This window comes from Penicillium argentinense (assembly GCF_028826775.1).
Source record: "Penicillium argentinense strain IBT 30761 chromosome Unknown utg000002l_segment0_segment0, whole genome shotgun sequence".
Classification (NCBI taxonomy): domain Eukaryota; kingdom Fungi; phylum Ascomycota; class Eurotiomycetes; order Eurotiales; family Aspergillaceae; genus Penicillium; species Penicillium argentinense.
Window position 1 is genome coordinate 1,629,076 of NW_026622661.1, and position 15,391 is coordinate 1,644,466.

Consider the following 15,391-nt stretch of genomic DNA (forward strand, 5'->3'; position numbering starts at 1 on the left):
GCTTAATCGGGCCGCTATGTACTATGTATCTTTACATCACCGGTAGTTAGGCGTTGATCACAGGAATGGGTTCTGATATCATGATTCGGCAATTAATTGCCATTTTGAATGACTTGCCAGAAAAGTAACCTTCACCTACCGAGTATTTTCAAGGACTCAAGTTTGATTGTTAAGTTTATTGCTGCATAAGTACCGGAGCCCTTTGCGTGAAATAGACTACTGTCAGCTACCTGGGTACCTGTCCGGTACCTTCTTCTGTCACCTAGTGACTAGTGTCCAGATTTCGCTCATGATTGCGCTGTGAAGTATCTGGATCTGAAGAGAATGCGGGAAAATGAGGCTTGAGTTCAGCATTATTCGTACTTTTACGTTAATATGAAGCAAATTTTAGAAAAGAGAATCGATATTAATATTTCGCTGGAGAAAAAACCCCAAGGCTATCCTGTCTCTGCCAAAAAGCAATCCATTGAATAAGTGCAAACCGGCAACAAAGTTCTTCAAAGTTTACGATCACCAATATATGCAGGGGTACTTGTATCAAAAACGATATCATGCTCACTGCTTTTCTGAGGGGGTCGACGCATAATTGCTTCAAAGCTCAGCGTCAGGGGTACGCCTGGCTCTCCACGACTCCAGCAGACCGCTTGTTGAGTACATTCCAGAGTTCCGCGCCCTCGATTCTGGACCTTAACCTCCGCCCAGACCTCAAAAATGGCATAGCATGCGGGATTAAATTTTGTGTAAACAAGAACCACCAACTTGGTCTCACCAGCCGAATCTTCATATCACCACCTGGCATCATGGCGGAGTATGTTTGAAAGATCAGAAAGGCCTACGATTAGGATCGAATAGCATGACGTTCTGCTCCTTGAACTAGTTTTAACCACCAGTCAGGGTCTTGCGAAGCAGAAGACCATACTAAATGTCCGCGCGTCTAGTGATAAAGTCTCCTGTCTCCATGTCTGGGTAATATTCCTGGCGCATGCCCAATTCTATACTGGAAAGCCCCTCGACTATGAAAGACTCGAAGCTATCAATGAAGGTCTAGTGCTCTTTTGGAATTACCTTCAATAGTATTTCCGTGACAGGTTCTCTAGGGACTGTTACCCGTATGTCGCAATGATAGCCACATTGATCTATGAGATTGACATGACAGGGAATATCCTTCACGTGAAGATATTGCGTGATATATGGGTAGGAAGTCCTGGGCTCGAGGTTCTTTGAGGTGCCAAATAGCTTTTGAGGCATCTTCGACGGAGGATGGGGTAAAGTCTTTTTCATTGCATGGTACAACGAGCTTTGAAACTCGTCTTGAGAGATCATAAATTCCAGGAGCATAAGTTTCCAGTGGTGAGCTTGTGGTAAATGACTCCGAGTGGCTGTATATACCTGACATTGTTGCACTTAGTGATCTGGGAACAGAAAGATGTCAGAGCTTGGTCGCATCTGTTGGATGGATTAGAAGAGACTATGACATACGGAAGAGGCTCAAGTGGTTCAAAGTCAGTGGAGCTGATGTTGAAAACTGGTGAAATGAAAATCGGAGTACATGTGAAGTATATAGAATCCATGAGAGCCATCGGTATGAGTAGTTCCACGGTGCTTATAATAGTCACTTGACGGCAGCTTTCATTAGATATTCTTTAATTAAATTATCATTTTAGAACTTGTAGCAACTATCATGTAAACTATTGCATAATGCCTTGGTAATGATTCACATTGTTTGATCTTCCAATTCATTCTCCAAGGCTTCATTTCTTTCTACGGTCGATTATGGCAGCCGAGACTCAGGTTCCAATTTCAGTAGGGCTTTATTCCTGAATTGTAGAGGCTCTGTACCTCAATTTGGCTACCCTATATACTATAACTGTGTGTAGTAGCAGTCATCAGGACAGTCACCTAATCTTATACAGCTAACCAAGCTTCAAAAGGTGTTATGGATATGAACCCTTCTGAAAAAATAGGAAAACGTGCTTGATAGCTAGTACCCTCTGTACTTGGCTTTTAACGCCAGCATGAATTAAGCAGTCTATGCTTACATCACCAGCTCCGGTTTCGAGCATTTGGTGGAATAAATGCAAGCATATCATTCGTAAGGCAAATGTCGCCGAGCGCAAATAAATTCCAAGGTCCTTGCATCAAGAACGATATGGTGCTCATTTTCGTTCTAAGGCGGTGGACCCGTGATCCTTTCATGATTCAATGTCAAAGATGATATTTTTTTGTTGTAAAGTCCCCAATAACTTGCTTTCTGGGTGCATTTCGGGTATTTGTGCCCGAAAGGGTTGATCACCTGCATCCAGACCTCAACAACTACCCGCCTCTTATGTCGGGATACATGAGTCAAAACAACCAAGTTCGTCTCTCTGTTTGTAGTGGGAAGCCACCATTGGCATCCTCGCAAAGCGGGTTGTCCTCGGCAAATCCAACCACGAGACTAGCGAGGGGAAATTACGGCGATGAGGGCCCTTTGGTCACAACGACCAGTCAAGCACTTTGCAAATGGTATCCGAGGTATAGATTGGGCTCGACCTCGAATTCTCAAAAGATCCTTTTCTCCTTGTGTGAGTTGACTCCCATATCTAAAAGCTCTTTGAAAATGATAACTTGAAGCTATCAATATTCACATCGTGGTGGACATTGGTATCATTTGAAAAGTAGTTCTCTCGCCTGCTTGTCCATCGCCACCCGCGCAGTTCGTAGAACGCCACTCTCGTAAATTTCTGAGAAATGGGCTAGGGTATTTTTGCACGTGGATTTATTGTGACCTGGTTTGCTTTTTGGATCTAACTGGTCCCCCGCAAGCCTTGGACTGTCTTGTTGAGATCTTTGAGGGAGGGCGAGATAAACTCGTATGCCCATGGCGGCACATCGAGGCGTGAAGCCAGCATCTGAGGTACGTGACTCGGTACAATGGGGGAGTGGAAGCAGCAGGAGAGGAATAATTTATAGTAAAGTCGCCGAATATACATTCCATTGTGAGAACGGACTGCGTGAAGGTGAGTATGGCACACTACCTATGTACGTAGTGTAGTGGGGAGACACCTTGCTCTCGTACCCAGGATGGATCATATAGCTAAATAGCTGGACTTAATAGCTACTAGTAGTTCTACAATATACCTTCTCATACCCGTAGACTTCTGACCTGCCCCCCTACGTTTGGGTTACTTGTCCATTCCCGTCACTACGCGTGTTTTATTGGTGATTACTCTCTAGATCGACCCGCACGTCGCTGGGCGTGCTGCCCCGGGCCGTCTAGCGCTATCCTCTTCAGTAGGTACCTTACTTTCGCAGTCCATGCCGAGGACGATCATGCACTGCGATACACAGGACTTGGTCGATTAAAACGGACTGCCTTATTATTTGGGGAAAAGGTCGAATATCTCCGACTGGGCTGCCAATGGTGTTTCTGTCGAGTTCGAGCTTCTCTGCCGATGAGAACTGATCATTCGCCCTTCCGACATCGACAACGTCAATCCGCCACCATCGAGTGATAGAGCCCTCCTGACACGCGGACTGCGGATTTTCGCCGGAGTATGAATGTTCAGAAACATCGGTATCATGACAAGCTTGCGGCAACCATCGGGCGTGCGAATTCCTTGAAAGCAAGGTCGTGAGGTCAGTCGGAGGACCCGCAGAGTGTGCTCTGCGACTACAGTGTTCAGGTTCTGAACACCCTTCTCCATCACTAAGCAAGCCTGTGATAACAACAAAAGTAAAATATACAGGCCATACCAACCAGTAAGAAATCGACAATCCCAATAATCATAGGAATTGACATGCAAACTTAACTAAAGGAAACAGAAGTTTCTTATTTCCTACTAGCCAAGAGTATGGAATGGACACAAGGGTCCCTACACCTGACTGATTGGTTGGATTACTGGGACAAGTTCGATTTACATATGGGCTAAACATTCTATCTTCCAGGATAAGATCTTCTTCCTATAGATTGAGGTTTAGAGTTAGATCCTCTGGATTGGTTGTCTTCGAGGAAAAGTTCTTCGGTATGAAGCATTGCTCGAGGTTTTGCCACTACGACTTGGTACGCCTCTGCAGATGAAAGCTGTACGGGTTAACTCCAGGATCGAACCGGGTCAACGAATTGTTCAATAGGAACAAAGGAAATATCAAGATCGATTGAATACGGCACAGCACCACTTCATTCTTAATAACACACCCCCCAGAGCCTCAGCAGGCTCTATGTTCCCGCGAAACATCAGCGCGATAGAATACATCAAGATGTGCAGTTAAGATATCTCCCATACGCGTCGAGTGATCGATCCACGGAGTTGATTGTATATTTTGGACGTCACGTTCAAGGGCGATTGGCTTAGGTAGCCTTGTCCTTGTTGTGGTAATTGACATCGGAGTTCCAGCTATAGACCTGTTAGTTGATTGTTTGCAAGCACTGGCATCACCATTTTGATCGATATGTTGGAGGGATGCAGGCAATTCTCCATGTAGAAGCACAGCTCCTCGTGGTGAATGCGTTGCGCCGTCGAGTATGAGAAACTCACAAGATGGTCTAAAGGATCAGTTAGTAAACACAGGTCATTCTGCCAAAGCGGTGCTCTCGGAGTAGAACGTACCTTGTCACCGTCACCCCATGGGAAGTTCTTGACGCGAATGTTCTGGTAGGGGTACTCGGTACGCTCCTCGAGAGGGGGCATGTGAGCCCAGTGCTCCCAGTGCTCCTCCCACAGGTTGTAGGCGTTGATACCGCCACCAATCAGGCAGGGAATGACAGCGCTGCAGCGAGTCTTCGTTAGCGATATTCGAGGTGGGAAAGATCTAGAACCGAATAGATCAAGCACTATGAAGTGAAGAATCGAGGCGGGACCGCGTACAAGATGGAGAGCTTGCGCCAGAGGCCTGCAGAGCCATTGAGTCAGTACAAGTCATGTAATCCAGCCGCAGGGTATAAGTGATCCATCTGCGGGGACGAAGAGAGCTATTCACGTACCGCTGGTGGAGGCTGCGTGGTGTTTGACATTAGCACGCTCACGGTTGAACTCGTTGTCGACGATCCACTCGGGTTTGGCCTCGGCGGAGTTGAAGCGGCGCTGAACGGTCTGACGGACCGGGGCCGAGCGCGTAGCACGCTGGGACAGACGGGCGGCGTTGCGGAGCATGGTGGGTTGGGGGGTGGAGGGGAGTTTGGCAGAGTCGGGGGTCGAGGAGATCGTACGTTGAAATCGAAGCCGCTTTAGTGGACTCCCGTGATCCCCCGGCTTATGTAACTCCACGTCACTCTACACATCACGTGACAAGCATGAATGTCATTTTTGACACGTGATGAGAACGGTGCTTGATATCACGTGATATTATTCTCCTGCGACCCAGGGCGAGCAAGGCTAGCTGCCTCCTGGACGTAAGCGCTGATTCTTTCCGTTTCACTCTCCGCATCGAGATCCGATCAGTTGAATCGTCTTTTTTTGTCACGTGGTGAATGCTGCCTCGTGGGGCGGAAGCTGCTGGAAATGGGGTTTCGCATCACCACCTGGAACGGTACGTTAATTGACCACTTGAATTGCGGCGATTGAGTTGCACCGCTTGGATCTGTGGCGAAATGCTAACTCTGTGTCAAGTCAATGGAATTCGGTATGCAAACCAGACTGGCAGTCCCCCGAGCCCGTGCTAATGGCCCACAGAAACCCATTCTCCTATGAGCCATGGAGAGGGACGAAGACTTTCGAGGTGAGACGTTTTGTTTATGGAAATCGCAGGCACTATTCTGAATCCTCTTCCAGTCTATGTTTGATATCCTCGAATCTGATATCGTGGTTTTTCAAGAAACCAAGATCCAACGAAAGGACCTGCGAGATGACATGGTCCTGGTACCCGGATGGGATTGTTACTTCAGTCTCCCTAAAACCAAAAAGGGCAAGTTCGCCTTCTTACAGCAATTTTAAATTCGTGGGCTAATACTATCATATCAAGGCTACTCCGGAGTCGTAATATACACGCGCAACGCGACGTGTGCTCCGATCCGCGCCGAGGAAGGCATCACGGGGGTTCTTTGTCCTCCAAACTCTTCAACCTCCTTCCGCGACCTGCCGGAAGAGCAGCAGATTGGCGGCTATCCAACACCTGAGCAGCTCTCACGGCCCAGTACCCTATCAAGCGATAGCTCGGGAGAAGAAAATGATGGTGAAAGCACACCAGCCGAACCTAGTGATGCCGCAACCCTCGACTCTGAAGGACGATGTGTCATTCTCGAGTTTCCCGCATTTGTACTCATCGGAACATACTGCCCTGCATACCGAGATGAAAGCCGTGATTCGTTTCGAATGGACTTTCTCAATGCGGTCGATGCCCGAGTCCGGAATCTCACCGCTATGGGCAAACGCGTGTTCCTGACTGGTGACATCAACATCTCCAAGTGTCCTATCGACTCTGCGCATGCTATTGAAGGTATTAGGAAATGCTCAACCACGGAGGATGAGTTTTTATCTAGTCCGCCCCGGAAACTTTTCAACGAGTTGCTCTCGGATGGAGTGGTGGTTGGAAAGCGTGGGGCCGGTCGCGAAAATCCGGTTCTCCATGATATTTGCAGGTCGTTCCACCCTTCTCGTGCAGGCATGTACACTTGCTGGGATACGCGACTAAACACTCGGCCTGGGAACTACGGCTCGAGGATTGACTACGTGCTCTGCAGTCTGGAAATGAAAGATTGGTTTTCTGACTCCAATATACAAGAAGGCCTGATGGTGTGTATGAACCTGAAGCTGCCTTATTTGCACCTCGCTAACCTGATGATCTGCAGGGCTCTGACCATTGCCCGGTTTACGCTCTCTTCAAGGACCGAGTGTCTCTTGGAGGGGAAGAAGTTCATATCCGTGACCTCGTGAACCCGCCGGGGTTATTCAGAAATGGCGAGCGACAACACGAGTATACCTCACGGCTCATCCTCACATCATCTGGACGGTTACTCCCCGAATTCGATGTCGATAGAAGGCGAAGCATCAAAGACATGTTCTCTCGGAACACCCCAAGTGCGCCAAAGGCGATACCTGTCCCCACTCCCCCCACAGCATCTACACCCAAAGAGGCTAGAGATTCTCCGCCTATATCTATAAACGAAAGCGCAGCAAAATCAACCCGCAAGCGATCCCAGCCACCCCCCATATCACCTGTCAAGCGTTCGAAATCCACCCTGTCCTCGTCCGCGGCCTCGTTATCAGGCCAAAAAACCCTCGCCGGCTTTTTCAAGCCGAAGCCTACCCCCAGTGGAACCGTATCTACATCAGCAACAGCCTCCGATTCTCGCCGGGATGTAATGCCTTCCACCGCAAGTGATGCGTCGCTCCAAGTCGACTCGGAGGCGAACCCCCAGCATCCCAACGGCGACCCATCCACTCAATATCCAACCAGCCAGTTGCACAGTCAGGTCGAGGACGATACCGTGATTGACCCGATCGTTAGTAAAGAAGATTGGACGAAGTTGTTCACCAAGAAACCGGCGCCGAAGTGTGACGGGCACCAAGAGCCATGTATCAGCTTGACCACAAAGAAACCAGGGATCAATCAAGGACGGGCGTTCTGGATCTGCCCCCGGCCACTTGGTCCCAGCGGCGAGAAAGAAAGGGGATCACAGTGGCGATGTCCGACATTTATCTGGTCCAGCGATTGGAATCCATTGTCCCAGCAGGAACCTTAATAGGGGCGTGGCTGGGGGAGCTTATTGTCCTACACACGCCCTCTTACAATGCACTTTGCCAGATTTTGCTGTCGCCCTCTAAGATGCCTTATCCTGTTTGACCGTAAAATAAATCCCTTGCTCCTTCGATCGGCATATTAACTTTGCGGATCGGCCGCGGCCCTCCTTGCTTCGGGTCATCAACCTTAAATGCTATTGTAGAACCGAAAAAAAGAAAAAAAGACACTGTAGGAAATTTTTTATTCGGTGCTGTCATGAGTAGCAATTCCCGTAGTGTAATCTCTATGGGAATTCGCCGGGGGCGTAGTCACGTAGTCCGGGATTTTGCGGTGCGGGGGACCCGCAAGTGCTGAGTGAATGCAGAATAGGGCTGGCCAACTCTATGGGCCCACCTGGGGTATACAACAGTCACTCATAAACAGGTTGTATTCACTACTTAGGTGCTATCGCAGTCTAGTGCTTGAGGTGCCTCAGGCCACGATAATAGCGAGAGTATTCACTAGGAAGGAGCGATCTAGGAAAGATAGGTGCGTTCTTTGTTCCTTCCTCAATTCACTAGTTCCTGTAGTGGCAACCACAACAACAGCAGCTATCGAACAAAAAAGGTGAAACAGCCAATGGTCGCCTGGAAACATAAATATCGCCATCCTTTTCGATTCTTCTCTTCCTTTTTCCCTCTACACTCGATCTCACCCCCTCCTCCGCTGCCCAAATTTTCCGTCCGTGTCAGCGCACCGAAGGAACAACCTATCAATCGAGTCAACCTGTCCGCTTCCAAATTTCTCCTTACGCGTCTATCGTTCAAGCCTCACGCGTCGACAAGGTCGGGGCTACGAGTGGAAGCAAAGGGACCAGCTATCCAAGCGTCTTGGATACGCCCTTTCTCGCAGGCCTGGCCATCACTTCGTCGGATCATTTGATCCCTCGAATTTCTCGTACCCTTCAAATTCTCCTGTCTCTTCATTAGCTCGGCATTTTCGACCACCCTGACCACCATGTCTGCTTATAACCGCCAAGGCACGAGCACGATGTATGGAACAGGTCCTCTAGGCCAGAGCACATGGCCGCCTGTTGTGCTCCGCCTATTTGATTATTTGACCACTGTTCCCGCAGATCGCGCCATGCGAGTTCTGGGATTGTGGCCAGATAACATTCCTCTAGAGGAATTTGCTCGTCTTATGGTCGCCGCAATCCCGTCGACGTGGTATACGAGCACGCACTGGGTGCCAGAAGGGCCCCGACTGGTTTACCAGAAGGGTCTTCTTGTGTGGGACGAAAATAAGCAAGAGAGGGAAATTCCAGAGATCATTACATTCCACCACTTTGAGGTGCCTGCGGATACCGCCGAAACTCCCGGATCTCGGCCACGAAAGCGCTCCATCAACAGCTTCATGGCATTCAGGAGTAAGTACTCTTCCACAATAATTCTTTCACAGGGGCCAACAGCCTTCAGGTTACCTTTCCCCAGCATTTCCGGGTGCCCGCCAAGCCGCAAAGTCCTTGGCTCTGGCCGAGATGTGGCCGGACGACCCGCTGAAGCCGCAATGGTCACTCATTGCACGGGCTTACACGGTGGTGCGTGACAACTTCATCTTGCGCGACACGTCTCTTTTTGTCTTCACTCAGCATGCGGCGAGAATCATCGGCATGCCTGAGTCCGATAGGTACCTCGAGACATGCGGTTTCAGCGCGAGACTCTACCAAGATGGGCGAATCCAAATATTTGAGTCGTTCGGTCCCCAACGTCCCTTGCGGATCCGTACAACCACGGTCCACGAAATCGTGGACAGTCTCTTGCGAGTCAGTGGCTACGGAATGGAACGACTTCCAAACTCGACCTGGCCGTACCGCGGTGGTTCTTGCCAAGGCCAAATGGCTGTTACCAAGACCAGCCTTGATTCTCATAAGGACCAGGAAGGCCAGAAGGACCAGAAGGACCAGAAGTTTGTTGACGATCCGCTGGCTTACTTGTTCGACGAGTTGCCATGGGACCTGACGATGTTTGATACAAACGATGTTATCGACAACAGCCTGGATCCGATGCGCCATCTCGTGACCTGGCCGGCCCAAGATCTCGAGGCACTCAAGGAGATGCGACTCCTCCACAAGGACGCCTCGTCCTTTTATCGCAAGGACGCGTCGGGCTTTTATCACAAGCTTCGTACGTCGGGGCAAAGCGCATCTTAGTAGTCGCGGGGCAGAATCTTACAGTACGCTGTTTCGGAGGCGTTCGAGTTTCCCCTCTGACCTTTCGCTTCCTGGTGCATATAGTAGCCACAGATGGGTCAATTGTGTTCGTGGGTTGAGACAATTATTCTTTTGAGATGCTACCTTGTATCTACCTGTCTCGGAGGCCGTCAACCATTCCCCTCTGACCTTGGCTACCTAGTACGTTATGGTGCCAACAGATGGATTGTTTCTGTTTGTTCCCGATCTACCAGTTCTGCCGAACATTACCCCAGCCCATTCCCCTTCGTATGTTTTTTGGCTTTTGATTGTTCTCCTATATCTATCTATGCTGGAGGTGGCCAACAGTTTCATCTCTGACATCGACTACCTGGTACACTAGTGTCGATAGATGGATTTTTTATGTCCTCCTTCCTGAGTTTGTGATGCTTTTCCCAATGTCCGTCTATCTATCCTGAGGTTTTCGGCAGTATTCTCTCTGGTCCATCTATCTAGTACGATATGGTAGTGATAGTTAGATTCAAGCCTGCTAAAAACAAATATCATAATGTTCGGCAGAAATTTGTTCTCTTCTCATAGATTCTCTACTAGGAAATATCCTCCCCTTTACTTCGTACCTCTTTCCCTACAACGGTGCAAAGAAATAAGTAAGCTTGTTGCTGTTTCAAAAGCCAGTCTTCCAGAAACACGGCCAGTATCTGCTGTTTAGTCCTTTGCACTTTGTCAATGGCCGCGGCAATGTGGTCGAAGTCAGCTTCAAGTAATTTAGGGCCTTCCCAAGCAGAGGCACTACTCTACGTCTACGTCGTGCTTGATGGTATCTTAGAAAGAAGGAAGAATTTGGTACATTCGCTAATCTCCAGTGACGAGGATTACTGACAGAAAGATGTGATATTTGTTAAGCAGGAACAGGGCGAATGAGGACGGGACAAGCAGTTCCTTGGAATGATACTCAAGATATACAATGCGGAGGGAGAAAGTAAAGACGACGCGGTGATATAAAGCAATTGATGAATTCGAGGAAAGCAGTTTACTCTTCCTGGTAGGAAATCTTGCGCATCTCGCCAAGGCGTTGGCGGGCGCGGGCGAGGTTGTTTTCCAGTTGTAGGATCTCGACCTGGAGGGGTGAAAATAGTTAGCAGATGACTCGGGGAATAGATACTTGATAGCAGAGACCCAATTGGCCAAGGAATGTGGGAATATGTGGGGAATGGGGAAATGCGTATGAACGTACCTGTTGCTCCATCTCGCGGACTTTGAACTCGTGCGAACTCAGCGCACCGTAATCCTCTGTCTCGTTTTCGCCACTGTGCTTCTCCTTGATGATGTCTTGCACCTGTCGCACCAACGCACGGCATGCAGCACCAACGGCCTTGCTGGCACCCTCCAGGCGGTCCTGGGACTTGCTCATGAAAGTAGCCTTGACACGACTAGCAGCCACAAGCTGGGCGGTACTGGCGGCGACGTCGTTGGAGGCGACGATGAGTTGCTCGGGGGAGTTACGCCCGGAGATGACACCGTCAGCGGTCTCGATCAAAGTGTTAGTGGAACCAGCCACAGCCTTGGCGGCAGAGATCAAGCCCTCGGTCCAGCGGTTGTTCTTCTTGTAGAAGGCTGTGGCGGAAGAGGTGCCTCGGCCCTCGCGGACGATCTCCTGCTGCGACACGGTGGCAGCCTTGATCAACTCGGCGATAGCAGTGGTCACTGCGATGGCAGCGGCAAGAATTGAATCATTAATCCGCAATTCATAGGTCGAGTAGCCATCGCGGGGCTTGTTCTTCAGCTTCGCCAGGCGCTGGGCGGCCGCGTCGATCGCGTCGGCGGCCTTGGTCAGCTCAGAATCAACAAGGTCTCCCAAGTCGCCGTTGGTGGTGATCTTGCTGCTCTTGGGGGTGAAAGATTCAACCAGCTTCGACAGGGTCTGCAGGTCGCGCTGCACCTCCAGGTTGTTGTTGATAACAACATCCGTCTTGTGCTCGGCCTCCATACCCTCGAGACGGAATGACTGCAGACCACGGAAGAAGCGCACAGTCGCCTGCGCAGACTTGCGAGCAGCACCGAACAGGTTGTCCGAGCTCTTATCGTCGTTAGCGAAGCGAGACAGACCCTTGGTGTTGCTGAGGGTATCGGCAATCGATCCCGAGAATACGGACACGGTGCGGATAATCTCGGCATGGGGGCTGTTGGGGCCATCGGCGATGAAGTTGTTGAAGGCAGTCGAGAACTCGGTGGCGGAAGCGGCGGCCTTTTCGATCTGAGACAGGACATAGGGAGGCGAGGCGTTCTGGTTACCGGCTTGCATGGACGAGTCCAGCTCATACATCGCGTCGTCCACGCGCTGCACACCAGCTTGCAGCACGGAGTCGATAATGTCGTTGATCTTGGCCACTGTTCCATGAAGGACAGTGTCGATCTGGCTATCAAGGGCGTGGTCGGCGTCACCTTGGTTCTGTACAGTTGTTCATTAGCAAAAACCTGCAATCGATGGCTTGCAATGAGCCACTTACCAGCTTCAGCTCCTCGAGTTCCATCAGAGCTTGCTCCATGCCAGACTTGTACACCTCGATCTCCTCGTCCTTCTCGCGAAGAGCCATGTCATGGTCTCCTGAGCGCTCTGAGTTGCGGCTGTTGATGTCCTCCAGGGCGCGGTTTTTAAGCTGGAGACAGTCAGTAAAAGGAATTACTTCATTGAGCACGCGGGTTGAATGCTTACGCGAAGAGCTTCCTCCAGGTCGGCCATTTCACGGTTATACTTGGACAGCATGGAAGATATCTCAGTGCCCTTGGAGCGCTCGGCATTTTCAGCACGGTCAATCGCCATGCGAAGCTCCCGCTTAACCTTCTCCAGCTCATCCTTATTCGTACCAGACACGCGGTCCTTGTCGTGCAAAGCACGGTCACGCTCCCGAATCATATCAGCCAGCTCGAGGTTCTTAGTCTTGAGCTCACGCTCCAGCTTCTCGCGGCGGTCAATCGCCTCTTGTGCGGAAGCCGCTTTGATCTTCAGGCTCTTGGTGGTCTGCAAGAGATCCAGGTGCTCCTGTCGCAACTGCGAGTAGAGCTTGGCCAGGGCCTCGTACTTGGCCCGCCAGGTGTTCACCTGTTCCTGCAAAGCGCGGATCTGCTCGTCCTTAGAGGAGTTCTGCAAGTTAATGTTCGAGTTCAGCTGATTCATCTGCTCCTCCAGGTCCTTGACACGGCGGTCGTACTGCTGCAGCATGAGCTGATCACGCTCATACTGAGCTCGAGCATTAAGGTTCTCTTGCTCCAACTCTGCCAGTCGACCCTGTGTTTGTGTTTGATACTGGTCACGAAGGAGCTGCTCCTGGGCCAGGCGTTGTTGCTCAGCTTGCAGGCGCTGCTGCTCTTCAAAGTCGAGCTGAGCCTGCTGCTGGGCAAGCATCTGCTGCCGTTGCTGTTCCTCCCACTGCTGTTGCAAACGGGCCTGCTCCGCCTCATATTCTTCTTGCTGGCGCTTGGCCTCGTTTGTCCAGAAATCACTGATGGGCTCGGGCTCAGCAGCGACCTTGGGTGGCGGAGAGGGCTGGGCCTCAACCTCCCTCGCGGGGCGTTTCGGCAAAGCTGGCCGCTCGTCGTCTTCGCCCAGCAGGTTTGGCGGGTCCTGCGGCAGTTTCGGGATGGTGATCAGACTGGTCAGATAACGAAGGTTCGAGCACTCGTAGTAGAATCGCACGAGACGATGGTGCTGGGCATCGTAACGGCCACGAAGGGGCTCAAGAGCTCCGTCATCGCCAGTTGCTGTAGCAAAGTCAGCATGTGAAACACCAGGCAGGCATTCAAGAGGAAACATACTTGTGTGCATTGCGCGCAGCATGCTAGTAATGAACTTGTAGATACCATAGCTCTCTTGCACAAGCGGCACCAGAGCGGAAATACGGCACTCGTTGTGGGTTCCGGACTGGAAGTGCGAGAAAATGAGCTTCTGGAAGGCATCAATCTGGTCCTGCAGGGTCATGAGGTCGGTAATTGTCTCGTAACTAAGAAAATCTGTCAGTACCTCATCCACAATCCAACGAAGCAAATCTCATGCGTACCCCTCATTCGGGTCATTTATCGTCTTCAAGCTAATGTACTCCTCATATTCGAACAATCCTGCATACCGTTAGTCCGTCATCCGGGTTCGAATCGGGGTATCTAGGAATAGCATGCCATTGAATTCCGGGTGATTGCGGTGGAAGGCCAGCTTCGACTCGAGGAAGAAGACGTATTCGCGAATAAGCGGAGCATATCCTATCCAACAATATCCATGTCAGCGTCTGGTCGAATGCGCAGGTGGTCGGTCGAGCGGATGCCGATTGCGCGCAAGTATCATACCTCGAACACCGTCACTTCCAACACCTCGCATCAAGCTATCGACCCAGTTGGCATGCTGCTGTGCCTCGCGCACGACAATTGGGTGGCCTTCCTGGAGGACCTTGTGAATCGTGATCAGGGCCTTGAACGTCTGGACCTCGTCGGCAAGAACGGGCTGCCTGTAATGGGCAATTATATGTCAGCTATGCATGCCCTTTTGTAATCCCGTCCAGTGCTCGAGTCACATACACTTTCATGCCAGCCCAAAAGGCCGCCGACGACTTGTGGTCCCACGTGTAGACGATGCAGCTTCGCACATGTTTCCCTGCAATGGCAAAAGCAGTTAGAGTCGATTATTCGATATAAAAGGCGCATGGTTTCTCTCGGAGCGGTACTAAAATCGCAATTCAGACGTACGTTTTGGAGCGGTTTCCTCTATTCATGCGGGATGAGCAGTTAGCCTCTGCGTCCTTGTCTAGCTTCCATGACATCCGGCAAACACTTACCAATGCTCGTGGCCTTGCGGATATTGATGGCCAGATCAGCCTCCGTGCTAGATGATCCCTATTAGCCGTCTGCCCAATTCAAGGGGACTGAATTGGGTTCCGCGTACCGACTCATCTTGACCGGATGCAATGCGGGACACGGGGCGCGGGTTCAGGGGGCAAAATGAAATCTTGCTTCGCAGCAGATCCCGAGTCCGGACAGCGCAGAGATGTCAGAGAGGGCGCTGACCGGAGAAGATGAAGTTGAAGCGTGAAGATGTCGCACGTGGAGTGCAATGACGTTGGGGGGAAAGCTGGCGCCTGTCAGTCTTGGCGACGCCTAAGCCCATCCCTTGTCGGCGGTGTACATCTCGCGCGTCTTAAGTCCGACTGCGCCACCTGCCATGCATTGCCTGTCGGGTGCTCAATCAGCCCGCCTATAGTGTATACACGATACAGTGGTAGCCTGGATTCGAATAGGAGATGTTCATTGAAAAATTAAATTGCCTAACTCCGTCGCGTGACAGCACACAAAAAAGGGTATCGTGGCTCTATACGTCAAAGACTCCGATGCGCCATACCTCCAGCCTGAGACAAACTTCGATCCTGCAGGTATGAAGCTAAGCAGAGTCGACACTCAGACAAACACATCTAAACGCCTCAAGAGATACACCAGCGATAATTCGGTTGAACAGCAGCAATGATGTTATCCTTTTTAGTACATATGCATGGAAAGGAAGGAGAT

General features: G+C 50.6%; 4 protein-coding genes across 4 annotated transcripts; 2 read left to right on the forward strand and 2 right to left on the reverse strand.

Moving 5' to 3' along the window:
- Positions 1-4,330: 4,330 nt before the first annotated feature.
- On the reverse strand, positions 4,331-5,132 carry N7532_001465 (cytochrome c oxidase subunit VIa; the record flags this gene model as incomplete). The annotated part of the gene is made up of 5 exons (XM_056613959.1): positions 4,331-4,376; positions 4,518-4,525; positions 4,590-4,791; positions 4,848-4,872; positions 4,964-5,132. 5 exons carry the CDS (start codon positions 5,130-5,132, stop codon positions 4,331-4,333), a joined length of 450 nt encoding a protein of 149 aa, XP_056479000.1.
- Positions 5,133-5,480: 348 nt separating this feature from the next.
- Positions 5,481-7,660, forward strand: N7532_001466 (DNA-(apurinic or apyrimidinic site) lyase APN2; the record flags this gene model as incomplete). Its single annotated transcript, XM_056613960.1, has 6 exons — positions 5,481-5,508; positions 5,589-5,601; positions 5,652-5,697; positions 5,751-5,883; positions 5,941-6,710; positions 6,767-7,660. 6 exons carry the CDS (start codon positions 5,481-5,483, stop codon positions 7,658-7,660), a joined length of 1,884 nt encoding a protein of 627 aa, XP_056479001.1.
- Positions 7,661-8,655: 995 nt separating this feature from the next.
- On the forward strand, positions 8,656-9,847 carry N7532_001467 (Mating-type protein MAT alpha 1; the record flags this gene model as incomplete). Its single annotated transcript, XM_056613961.1, has 2 exons — positions 8,656-9,064; positions 9,129-9,847. 2 exons carry the CDS (start codon positions 8,656-8,658, stop codon positions 9,845-9,847), a joined length of 1,128 nt encoding a protein of 375 aa, XP_056479002.1.
- A 1,030-nt stretch (positions 9,848-10,877) lies between these two features.
- Positions 10,878-14,782, reverse strand: N7532_001468 (putative cytoskeleton assembly control protein Sla2; the record flags this gene model as incomplete). The annotated part of the gene is made up of 12 exons (XM_056613962.1): positions 10,878-10,964; positions 11,082-12,296; positions 12,355-12,504; positions 12,561-13,606; positions 13,661-13,845; positions 13,903-13,960; positions 14,018-14,098; positions 14,183-14,340; positions 14,411-14,486; positions 14,579-14,596; positions 14,668-14,714; positions 14,775-14,782. 12 exons carry the CDS (start codon positions 14,780-14,782, stop codon positions 10,878-10,880), a joined length of 3,129 nt encoding a protein of 1,042 aa, XP_056479003.1.
- Positions 14,783-15,391: the final 609 nt, after the last annotated feature.